The 12,285-nt window shown below is 48.6% G+C and overlaps 1 protein-coding gene across 1 annotated transcript; it reads left to right on the top strand.

Annotated features, from left to right (window-relative positions):
* Positions 1-586: 586 nt before the first annotated feature.
* On the top strand, positions 587-11,443 carry LOC123813673 (histone-lysine N-methyltransferase PRDM7-like). The gene is made up of 10 exons (XM_045830809.1): positions 587-655; positions 787-913; positions 998-1,105; positions 2,118-2,167; positions 3,707-3,863; positions 4,479-4,580; positions 4,783-5,054; positions 5,466-5,533; positions 6,695-6,888; positions 11,301-11,443. Exons 1-10 carry the CDS (start codon positions 587-589, stop codon positions 11,441-11,443), a joined length of 1,290 nt encoding a protein of 429 aa, XP_045686765.1.
* The last annotated feature ends 842 nt before the right edge of the window (positions 11,444-12,285 follow it).

The following is a 12,285-nucleotide window of genomic DNA, read 5'->3' as shown; positions in this document are numbered from 1 at the left end:
CGCTCAGACCCCCGAACAGCCCGACAGCCCCAGCTCCCCTCAGCCCGGGCACCCGGCCGGCAGCGCGCCCACAGGGACCGAATCTCCCCAAACTCAGAGACGCCGTCGTCCGGAGACGCGGGGTCGGGAGAGCCCACGGCGAGCGGCCCCCGGTCTCCTCAGCCTCGGAGGCCCGGCGGCCTCCCCCGCCGCCAGCACCGCGCGCGCTCGGCCTGGAAGCCCCGGGTCTGGTCCTGAGGGCCCCGAAGCCCCGGCGCCCGACGGACGGCCGTCTCCTGGGGACCGCGCCTCGGCCGCGCGGACTCCCCAGGGCTCGGGGCGGCCCCGCGCCCCTTCCCCAGAAAGCCGCCTTCCCGGTCGGGGGCCTCGGGCCGCGCGCCTCCTCCTGAGGCGGCCCCCGGAGGGAAGGGGCCGACCGTGCGCCGCCGCGGGCGGCTCTGCGTGGCCCGTCCACTGCCCTCGTCCCGCTGGGCCCCCACGTCCCCGCTCCGGGCGCCCTGCCAGCCGCGGGGGGGGGGGGGAGAAGCGTGCGGCCCTCCCAGCGCCCTCTCCCTCCACAGGCGCCACCGACTCGGGGAGGGACGCCATGAGCCCCGACCGCGAGCCGCAGGAGCGCCCCGAGGGGGACGCGGCGCGACCGGGCCGGGCGGCGCAGGTGAGCGGCGGGGCGGCGGCCAGCGCGGACCCGGCTGCCGCGGGGCGGCGTCGCGGGCCGGCGAGAGGCGGAGGGCGCCCCCGGGCGGAGGCGGCCGGCCGCAGCCCCCACGCCGTCTCCCGCCCTTGCAGGCCGACGACGACGCCTTCAAGGACATCGCCGCCTACTTCTCCCGGGCAGACTGGGCGGCGATGGGCGCCTGGGAGAAGGGCCGGTACCGGAACGTGAAGAGCAACTACGAAGTGCTGCTCGGCCTCGGTAACGGCGGCCGGCTGCCCGCGGCGCCCCCGTGCGGCCCGCCCCGGCGCTGCGCTCTCGGGCCAAGGCTCCGTCTCTCCGCAGGTCCCCGGGCCCCGCGGCCCGCCTTCAGGTCCCGCCGCAGGCGGGCGGCCGCGCCCCGGGCGGCGGCCAGCGACCACTCGGACGAGGAGTGGACGCCCAGGCAGCGAGGTGATGGCCGCGGCGGGCCGCCGAGGGCGTCCGTGGGAAGTCCTCAGACGAGCACGTGGTCGCGTGTGTTCGCGCGCGCACCGGCGAGCGGCCACGGACGCGAGTGAGGTCCGACGGACTCGCCCCGAGGAGGGAGGAGGGGCGCGCAGGCCAGCCGCGGGAGCCCGCAGTGCCCGGCCGGCCGCGCGGGAGCGTGGGGGGGGCGCCGTTCGTTCCCCGCGGTGCCCGCGGGCGCTGGTGCCCGCGGGCGCTGGGCTCTCCGGCGGGGGCGGCGTCCAACCCGGCGCGCGGTCCGGTCCGCGGGGCTGGTCCGCTCTCGCGCGTCTGCGATCGCACCGCCGAGGTCCGGGCGTGGTCGTGGCGGGAAGTCCTCCCGAGACTGCGTGCGGCCGACAGAGCCCGACGACGCCTACGGCCCGTGGGGGGAGACGCCAGGCGGCCACGGTGCCGCAGGAATGAAGGAGACAGGACGGAGGACGGTCGTGTGACGTTGTACACGGCGCCCCTGCACGGTCGCAGGACCTTTGTTATATTTTTGTCATGAAAGGCGAATTTATTTTTTAAGTAAGGAAGGCTTTTTAAAGTTTTATTTGTTTTTAGGGAGGGAGGAAGAGAAGCATCAGTGTGTGGTTGCCTCTCACGCGCCCCCTGCTGGGGACCCGGCCGCAACCCAGACCTGTGCCCTGACTGGGAATCGAACCAGCGACCCTGTGGTTCACAGGCTGCACCAGCCAGGGCTAATTTATTTTTTAATATATATAATAAATACTTTATGAATGTAGGATTAAGCACATAGGATGCTTTGTCTAGTTTTTTTTTCAAAGCATTTTAAGAATATTACTTGGTGCCCCGAATAGAAGCTTAAGCCTTAATGATGGCTCAGAAGACATTTCCATCATCCTTGGATTGCCCTTGGCCTACCCTCTGATTCGGAATTCTGGGTACCTAATGAGAGTCTCTAGATTTTGGAAACATTTACCAACCAAAACACTGATTTCTCATCATCTTTTAGTCAAACCTTCTTGGGTGGCCTTCAGAGGGGAGCAGAGTAAACACCACAAGGTGAGTGTTTCCGAACCCTGCTGACAAGAAGAACTTCCCCGTGGATACAGATGCAGGTAAGAGTAGGAGAATGCAGAATTTCAGAGACATAGAAGTGTTTGATCCTGTGTATTAGAGGCAGTGCAATCTAATCTGTAGCTCCTTCTCTGAACCACTTACTCAGTAAAACTGTCATAGTTTTATAGAGTTTACACTGTCTCTTCTATGTATCATTACACCACTCATCTGACTCATGATTCCATCCGAAATTCTTTCCCGCTATGCTGAAGTGAGAGACGCAGCCAGACCCCGCAGGGGTGTCCAGCCTTTGGGCGTCTCTGGGCCACACTGGAAGAAGGGTTGTCTCGGGCCACACATTAAATACATTGCAACATGTAGTCACAAAATAATCACAAATGTTTTAAGTAGATGTACAAAGTTGTGCTGGGCCACACTCGTAGCCATCCTGGGCTGCATGCAGCCTGCGGACCACAGTCTGGACACCCCTGCAAGGGAAGTGTCTGATGTGCAGGCAGTTTGTACAGTGGAAAGTGCCACATAAAGAAGGGTATAGGCTCCGCAGCACCAGAGCCTCCCACTCTAAGAAAGCATCTCCCAGCCCTCAGGAGCTTCAGGTTTGATGATTGAGAAACAAGTGATAAAATGGCTTAAGGACTGCATATAGGTTACACACTATTCAACAGAAACTCATCCATCCGCAACCGATTTCAAATGCCCATCCCTGTAGGAGGAAGTAACAGCTTCTTTCTCTGAGTGCTAATGAGACAACTCTCACCCTGTTTGGAATCATTTGTTTAGCCAACCGACCGCCTACCTCTGTGTTGTGAGCTCTTTCCAAGGCTGGTCCATACTGCATTCTTCTCAGAAGTCTCATGGCCCCAAGGGCCCCTGAACATTTGCTGAATAAATGATTTCACAATTGCAAATTAAACTAGAATGGGCCAATGAACACTGAAGATAATTTCTGTGAGATATCAAATATGGAGACAGCTGAGGGTAACATTGATGGCAGGACTGTAATCTCACATCCATACTGTATTACGCAGCTCACAGAACACTTTATATTGTTATACACAGTGAACATCGTTGTATCTCATGGTCACTGTAACAATAAGAATGAGCGTGTTGTAGATCAGGAAACTGAAGAGAACTAGCTAGTGGTACAACTTCATTCAAACAAAATTGGTGGGAACCAGCTAATCTGATTACAAATATTCTTTCCAAGATACAACAGTTTGCGAATTTTAGCATCATTTTCTTTATTATGTTTCTTCCAAATATTTCTTTATTCTCTTCCACATATGCCTCACTCTCACTATCAAAGAGAAAGTTTAAAAGAAAGAGCCTAAGGCATGGGTTCTAGTCTTGAATTCAATACCCATATAGGCCCTTTCTTATCATTCTAATATTCATACTCCCCAGATATTTCCAAGGGCTGCTGAAGTATTAATTACACTCATGCATGTGAGAATATATCATAAGCCCTTAATAATTAAATAAATGCATGTTACCTTTTAATATATGACCCTCACATTGAAGGCAATGTCCAGACCATCATTAAGCAATGAATCTAGTTTGAAGGAATTGTCCAGAACAGCGAATTTGCTGACTGCAAGTGACTCAGAGCAGGCCCAGAAACCACTGTCCCCTCCTGCAGAAACAAGTGCCTCTGGAGAGCACATTAGAGAAAAGTCAGGTAAGAGAAAATAATTCAGAAATGTTAGCTCCTATAAGTCCTACAAAAGGACTGATAAATATGTCCTAGGTCTGTGGGGTGGACTTTGGATGGGCCTGGATTTAAGCTGGGCTAAGCTGAGACTGAAGTTAGCACTGGAGCTTTAGGCAAATCCTATAAATTCTCTGAGCTCCCGAATGCTAATGTGTAAAGTGAAGATAAGGAAACATCACTCATATATTGTTTGAAAACATTAAATTACATTTAAAATAATTGACACATGCAAGTTGTCCAATAAATCCATCTGTGATTATAGCAACCACACTTTATTGGTGTTGTGTGCCCAGGCCTTTCCTCAATGCCTAACACATAATGTGCACTCCATCAATATTTTATGAATGAGTGAAGGTTGGGAAGTTAACCCTGATCCTGGGAAGATCTAGAAACTAATATTGAATCAATCATCTGTAGTCAGTGTGGACTCTTAGTCTCTCTGAACCAATAGTTAGGAAACCTTCTAAATGCCAGAGTATGTAGAAGGGACAGGTGATAATTTGATGGGAGGAGATTGACTGTTTTCTGAAAAATGGGAACTAACACTCCAGACCCCACCAACCTAGCACTTCTCCAACTTAGAATCCAGGAGAAAGGAGGTAGATGTGAAGATGTATAGCCTGCGAGAAAGAAAGGGCCATATGTACCAAGAGGTCAGTGAGCCCCAGGATGATGACTACCTTTGTAAGTGACCATCACTTAGTAGCATGTTATGATACAATAATTGCATCTAGCCAGTTAGTCCCTACATCATTCCCTCCCTCCACTAACCAGGAGTGCAGGGTTGGGGCTCAGTGATATGAGGGTCTGGGCTGTCCCTCTGAAACTCTTTGTGTCCAGGTACAAGCACTATACCTTCCCTAACCTCTGTTGCTCTCATCTCCAGATTGTGAGAAGTGTCAGAACTTCTTCATCGACAGCTGTGCTGTGCATGGGACCCCTACATTTGTAATGGACAGTGTAGTGGACAAGGGGCATCTCCACTGCTCAGCCCTCACCCTGCCCCCTGGGTTGAGAATCGGGCCATTAGGCATCCCTGAGGCTGGGCTTGGAGTGTGGAATGAGGCAGCTGACTTGCCAGTGGGTCTGCATTTTGGCCCTTATGAAGGACACATCTCAGAAGATGAAGAGGCAGCCAATGGCGGCTACTCCTGGCTGGTGAGAAGGTTTACCTCTTCCCCTGTCCTCTGGCTTCCCACACCCTCCCTGTGGCCTGGTGGGACCTCACCTCCTAATGCTAGACATGGAGGGGACAATATATTAGCTCTGTGTACTGACTGGACTTTCCATGAACACAGAGCTCCTATTTAAGGATCAGAAGGTAAGTGGGAGCAAAGTGGTGCAGACACAAAGGACTGGCTCCTCCCTTGTGGGGCTCCTGCTCTGATTGGACAGGTAGACTCAGATGTGTAGATGATGAGAAAGAAAAATATCATGTGGTCACAACTGGCAGTTGAGTCCTCATGCAGACTAGAAGAGCTTTGATCACAGTAGGGTAAAATAATTCTTCTGACTATTACCTCCCCACCAAAAAAATAAAAGGTCTTTAAATTCTTTTCTGAAACTCAGATCACCAAAAGGAGAAACTGCTATGAGTATGTGGATGGAAAGGACAAATCCTGGGCCAACTGGATGAGGTGAGGTCGACCGGTCACTGGGTGCCAGAGGGGATACTCCTCTTCCTTGTCATCACACCTCCCCAGTGGTCTCTCTTAACCCTTTGTTCCTCTTTTTCTCCACACAGTGTTCTTTCATATCAAGAGACATTTAGAAAAAAAGGAGATAGAAATATAGCATATATTCTTGAAAACATAAAGAGTTTCTATAGAAAAATTCTATAAAATTTTTGATGCTAGACCAAATTTGGGCCCTGGGGCAGAAAAACCTAGAAGAGCCTAGATTCTCCTGGGATCCTTGATTATACTTTTATTGATCTAATCAACACTAATTAAGCACATATTATGTTCCAGTTTAGACAAAGGAATTTATTACTTAAAGAGATCACACAAACCATGTCCTCATGAAAGACTTATTGCAGACACACATGAAACAATTGCTTTCAGAAATATTTAACTGTAATTTTCCTATTTTTTGAGATGAGCAGTGTCAGGAGAGCACAAACCAAGGATGGCCTACAGCTATGAGGGCAGCAAATCATCCCAGCCTCACTTCAAACTACAGCTGGGCTCTGAGGTCTGCAGAGGAATGGTCATGGGCCCCTTTTCTGAGAGAGGCTCTCATCAGGGGAAACAGAATGTGAATCAACTGTTACTATTCTGTGTCATTTTGCTAAGACAAAGAGACCTCCAACTTTCTATGGGAACCTTGGGAAGACAAGTGAATGGTACCCCAAGTTAAGTGTGGGGAGCCTGGAGAAAGACCTCACAAGAGAAGATGGGCTTAGCCTGACTATCGAATGACGTGAACTAATCTAGAAACTGAGTCTACATCAAGCACCAGATTCTGGGTTGTCAAACAGAATTTGATTTAGTGTCTAGAGAACCCAGAGCTCACTGGATATTATGGCCAATCAAGGTGGAGGTTAAGTCTAGAACTGGGTTTTTAGAAAATGGTGTTAGGCAGGATTAGCACTGCAAACAGGACTTGGAGACATGAGTTCACATGACATGCTGACAGACGCTCAGACAGTGAATAAAGGTTCCCCAGGAGCATTAGTGGCAGTGGGCAACATCAGAGCCTGAAGGCCTTAAGAATCAGTGAGGAGCTGGACATGGATGTAACAGGTAGTGGGAACTCATCACTGTGGTTTTCTTTCCCTTCCTCTGCCTCAATCCCAGGTATGTGAACTGTGCCCGGGATGATGAAGAGCAGAACCTGGTGGCCTTTCAAAACCACAGGCAGATTTTCTATCGAACCTGCTGGGTCATCAGGCTGGGCTCTGAGCTGCTGGTCTGGTATGGGGACGAGTATGGCCAGGAGCTGGGCAGCAAGTGGGGCAGCAAGTGGAAGAGAGAGCTTACGACCAGGAGAGGTGGGCACCTCTGTTCTTCCTCAAAACAGAAAGAAAAGAACTTTCCCTAGAAAGTTGGATGGGACCTTGGTGCCAACAAAGTTGGACCATGGTGATGGTCCAACTCCGAAGTACAGTAAAATCCCCTCTAAAGTCAAAAATTTCCATATCAGATGTTTTAGAAATTAAGGACTCATTTCATATACCTTTGACTCTTACAAAGAATTTTTATATTTTTAATTTCTGTGCAAATTTTTAAAATTCTTCATGCACTAGCCCTGGCTGCCATAGCTCAGTGGATTGAGCACAGGCTGCAAACCAAAGTGTCGCAGGTTCAATTCCCTATCAGGGCACATGCCTGGGTTGCATGCCATGGCCCCCAGCAACCGCACATTGATGTTTCTCTCTCTCTCTCTCTCTCTCTCTCTCTCTCTCTCCCTCCCTCCCCTCTCTAAAAAAATAAATAAAATAAAAAAAAGCATTGATTCCAGAAGTTGACCAAATTAGAAGAGCTTTGATGTGGTACTACTTTTAATATTTCACAAGATTATAATGAAAAGATGACACCTATTTTGGAGAGATAATCTCATATACACCCAGTAGGAGAGACTAGAGGTAATTTGCACATCTCTTTATTATTTGATGTGTTTGTAACAAAAACATTACTACTCATGGTAAATAATAAATTTATACGGCAGGAATACACATAGCTTAATGGTCCCAAATCACTGCTTGCACTCTGGTGTTATTTACAAGTTGCACACTAGATGGCAGCAGAGAATAACATGATGACATACATTCTGGTGTTATATCCAAGATGCATACGAGATGGTAGCAAAGAATATCATTTGGTGATTACAAGCATCCATCTGTTATTTTCAAGATATACACTAGATTTCAGCAGATAAATACTTTTTCTAGTAACCTTCAACCAAGTGTTATTCCCAAGATGTCCACGAGGTAGCAGCAGAAAGTTTTTCCTAGTCATGACCACTGTATTATTCCAAAAATGCCCACGAGATGGCAGCAAAGAGGATTTTCCTGCTTGAAAGGCTCCATTCTCTCAGCATTAAAGTTAGAATCCAGATCCCTGTAATAAGCTCACTTCCATACAGTTCGTACTTTAAACCCCTCATGTATCTAATTTTATATCTTCAATCCACATAGATGAGGCAGGGGCATTTGTAAATTCCCTATTATGAGTATTTAAACTCAAAACTGATTCTAATATAGTTCAAAGTCCAGAACTGAGACTGAAATGAGCCAAGATGGGCCAGAAGAGCATGCACAGACAGTATTCTGGACAAACAGAGGAATCCCATAGTCCTTACAGGTTTGGGTTGGATCTTGGTCATTCTATCTGAAGAAACTGTGTTCATAACCTAAAGGTCCACCTTGCCACACACCCACCCCAGCTGGTGTTTGGGGTGGGACTTGGGCAAGCAGCTGGGAAAGGAGCAGGTCCGGAGGGAGGAGGTGGTTTGGTCCTTCACAGGAGCACAACCAGTATGAGATCCCTGTTACAGTGACTTCCCCACTTCTACTTCTTGCCTGTCCTCCAGCAGCCCAACCACTCATTAACTGTGACTTTAGGCAAAGAAAGGGAAACTCAGTCTTGTCCTCTGCCAGATGGGGTAATTGCTCCCTCTCAGGGTGGCTGGAAGGATTCCATGAAGCTCCTGCCCAACACTTGCTCTCCCTCTCTTTTCCCTACTTTGTCCCTTTTCCTTCTATGGGCTGAATACATCAAGAATTTAGCAAATAGTCTCCTTTTAGCAAAATGAGCTCTCCTACCACTGTTCAGATAACGGAAGTCCCACTAGGTAGTAACTCCTGCACCAGTCTGGCTTCCTCCTCAAGGCAGCACTGACCACAGCCTCTGGTCCTCACACCCCTGCTCCTCAACAAACTCAGGGTCCCGCCTCAGCTCTGGCCAGCACCTCCTTTCACCAGTCTTCTCACTGTTCTCTCTGTCCCTTTGTCATCCAGTCCAACCTCCACACTGTGACCAGCTCAATCTGTCAAAATTAGGGATCTAATCCTGGCACTTCCCATGCATGACAATTAGCGACAGCTTCCCCCACCCCAGTCTAGAGAATAAAGTGTCTACCATAGGTACAATGTTGAGACTCTTCATCAGGCCCCACTTTATTTTTCTTTTTCCTTTTTTAGATTTTACTTACTTTCAGAGAGAGAGGAGAGCATAGAGAAAGAGAGGGAGAAAAGCATCAATGTGCAAGAGACACATTGATCAGTTGCCTCTCCCATGCCCCCAAATGGGGACCTGGCCCTCAACCCAGGCATGAGCCATGACTGGGAATCAAACTCACAACATTTCAATTCTCAGGCCACAACAGCCACACCAGCCCCACTTTCTTCTCCTGGTTTTAGTTCAGACCACACCACTCCATCACTCAAAAGGAATTCCATATGTTAACATCAACCTCTCTGGTTGGAAGATCAGCGAGTACTTGAACAAATGGAGGCCAGGACTGAGAATGAGCCTTGAATGTAGGAAAACTGAATAAAATATAGAATTCAGTTAAGAAGAATGTATTAATATTTGTTTATTAATTTTAACAATTCTGTACAAAAATAGAGAGAAAAATTAGGACTCAAATAAGAAAAGTCTATTGCATCAAACTAGAAACCTTGAGAAAATGGGTGATTTCTTAGTAAAAATACACTTTAATAAGATTAACCACATTCTCTTCATTGTCTATGTCCTCCCCATTTTCATTTGCTTCATTATTGGCTCTTTGTCTCCATCCTCTCCTCCTTCTCTCTGCTTTCTCCTCATTCTCTGTTTTCTGCATTCTCTCCATTCCTGTTCTCTGCAGTTTCTGCATCCATACCATCCTCTCTGCGTTCTCTCCATTCTTTTCTCATTTCATCCATTCCCTGCATTCTGTCCATTCTCTCTTCATTCTTTTCATTTTCCCTGTTCTGTTTTCTTCTTCTTCTCTGTTATCTGTGTTTTCTCCACTTTCTACATCTTCCAAGTTCTCTCCTCATTTTCTCTGTTTTCTGCATTCTCTCCATTCTCTTCTAGTTCTCTCCATTTTCTGTGTTCTTTCTGTTTTCTCCATGTTCTATTTTCTGCATCCTCTGCATTTCTCCTTTCATTTTTTGTTGTGGTTTTCTACATTCTCTCCATTCTTTCCTTATTCTTTGTTTTCTATGTCTTCTTCATTCTCTCCTCCTTTTCTTTGCTTTCTGCATTCTAGGTGCCATTATATATAATTCTAAAGTATTTTAAATATATATATATATATATAGCCACTTTTATAACAAAAACTACTAGGGGCCAAAGCAAAATTTCAAGGATGAGAGAGCTGACATTAAAGGAAAGCAATGAGGTAAATGAGGGAATGTTTTAGGATTCCCATTGTAACATTCGTTTCTGAAGTGTTTATATGTGTAATAACTTTCCTCTGGGTGCAAAATGGCTTATAAGAAAGGAAATAAACCAGACTCTTTTTCTTTCTAATTTGTAATAGCAAAAGGCATATTTTCTAGTTTCTATTTCCCTGACTAAGAAAAACAGGAAACAGTTGTTTAAAATAAGACTTAAAGTTCCCCCATTCTAATTCCCTGTCTGTTCCTGGAGATATTTTAATAGGATGTCCAAAATAACTTTTGGGGGTGCATGATAATGTAGAGCTCTTGAGGCCTCTCCCCTTTCTGAGGGGGTCTGCAAGGAAACTGGTGATCTGGAGAGTCTCAAGATCGATTTGGGTCAAGGACTCCCCAGTGCCTTAGGGCTTCTCTTCCTCTTGCCAGAATTTCCCAGGTGTTGATGGTACTCCCAGGGGGCTCTTACTCCTGGAGACCATGTGGACCATAAGGCCCACCACCTTGCTGCTGTAGCCAAATTCATTGTCATGCCAGGAAACGAGCCTGACAGAGTGGTCAATGAGGGCAGCGCTAGCCCAGCATCAAAGTCAGAGGAGACCACCTGGCCGTCAGTATGACCCAGCTTGCCCTGGAGGGGGGTCTTCAACACCTGCTTCACCTCCTGCTTGATGTCATTGTATTTGGTAGCTTGCTGCAGGTGGCAGGTCAGATCCACAACTGACACATTGGAGGTGTGGACACAGAAGGCCATGCCAGTGAGCTTCTCACGCGACTCAGGGATGAAAATTGCTCAGAGCCTTGGCAGCTCCAGTACAGGTGGAATGATGTTCTGGGCAGTGCCTGGGCCACCACAGCTTCTCACACGTGGGCCCATGGTCATCTGGGTGGCAGCGGTCACTCCTTGCTACCAAAGTTGTCATGGTGACCATGGGCAGGTGGTTCAGGAGGCATTGCCGACAGTCTTGTTGCCATATTTGCCATGGTTCATACCCACCACACATGGGAGCATCCACAGAAGGGGAGGAGGGTATAACCACCTTGGCTCCACCCTTAAGTGAGCCCCAGCCTTCCCCCAGGTAGTGAAGACACCAGTGTGTTCCACAGCATGTTCAGCGTCAGCATCACCTCGTTTATGTTGGTGGGGTCTGGCTCCTGGAAAATGGGGATGGGCTTTCCACTGACGACAACCTTCCACCTTCCCATTCTCAGCCTGGACTGAGCCTTCAAACATGCCATGAGTGGACTCAGATTGGAACACGCAGACCATATAGCTGAGGTCAATGAAGGGGTCATTGATGTTGACAGTACCCGCTTTGCCAGAGTTAAAGCAGCCCTGGTGACCAGACACTCAAAAAAGCCAAATCTGCTCCCTCCACTTGCAGCATCTCGTCTCCGGGGCGAGGCTGGCACGGTGCAGGGAGGTGCGGTGGTCTGTCACACTCGAGGGGCTGGGAGCCAAGATCCCAGAGAAGTGCTCTTCTTCTCCATAGCCAGGCACACAGTTACTTTCCATTGACAAAGAGCCGGACGCTTTATCTACATAATACTCCATCATTTCATTTTCTCAAAGTACGGATAAGAGATACAGAAAATTTAATATTTTATTTAAGCACCCCTCAATTTCCCTCTAGGGCAGGGTAGTTCAATGTGAGGTTTTGAACACTGCCAAGAAATTAACTCAGTTCTGATACTATCTACCTGGAGACAGATCATAGATGTCACAGGTTAAGGGCTCCAGAGGGTCCACAAGACTTCTGCCTGCCCCCAACATTTTCAATGCTGGTCACTAGGCTAGGTTGTTACCTGTGTTTCTGACTGACTGGCTATAAATGGGAGGTTCCACAACCTGCCCCACCCCTAGGTTCCATTGCAATTTTCCATAACTGCTCGCAGAACTCAGAGAAACATTTACTTACGTTTACCAGTCGTTTATGAAGGACACAGGTGGAGGGCAGATTGGACCAGGTGTGTGGATAGATATACAGAGCTCCCAGGTCCTCTCTCCCCACTCGGGTGCTTCACCACCACAGAAGCTCTGAATCCTTGGGGGTTTGTGAAGGC

This window comes from Phyllostomus hastatus, unplaced genomic scaffold (assembly GCF_019186645.2).
Source record: "Phyllostomus hastatus isolate PE091 unplaced genomic scaffold, TTU_PhHast_1.1 phas_contig_159, whole genome shotgun sequence".
Lineage (NCBI taxonomy): Eukaryota > Metazoa > Chordata > Mammalia > Chiroptera > Phyllostomidae > Phyllostomus > Phyllostomus hastatus.
This window is presented reverse-complemented; position numbering and strand designations above follow the sequence as displayed.

Excerpts from the sequence above, each read along its gene's own strand:
- LOC123813673 (XM_045830809.1), top strand. The coding sequence starts at position 587 with ATGAGCCCCGACCGCGAGCCGCAGGAGCGCCCCGAGGGGGACGCGGCG. Across the intron at positions 4,581-4,782 it reads CCAGGATGATGACTACCTTT|ATTGTGAGAAGTGTCAGAAC; the intron begins GTAAGTGACCAT and ends TCTCATCTCCAG. Across the intron at positions 5,055-5,465 it reads ATGGCGGCTACTCCTGGCTG|ATCACCAAAAGGAGAAACTG; the intron begins GTGAGAAGGTTT and ends TCTGAAACTCAG.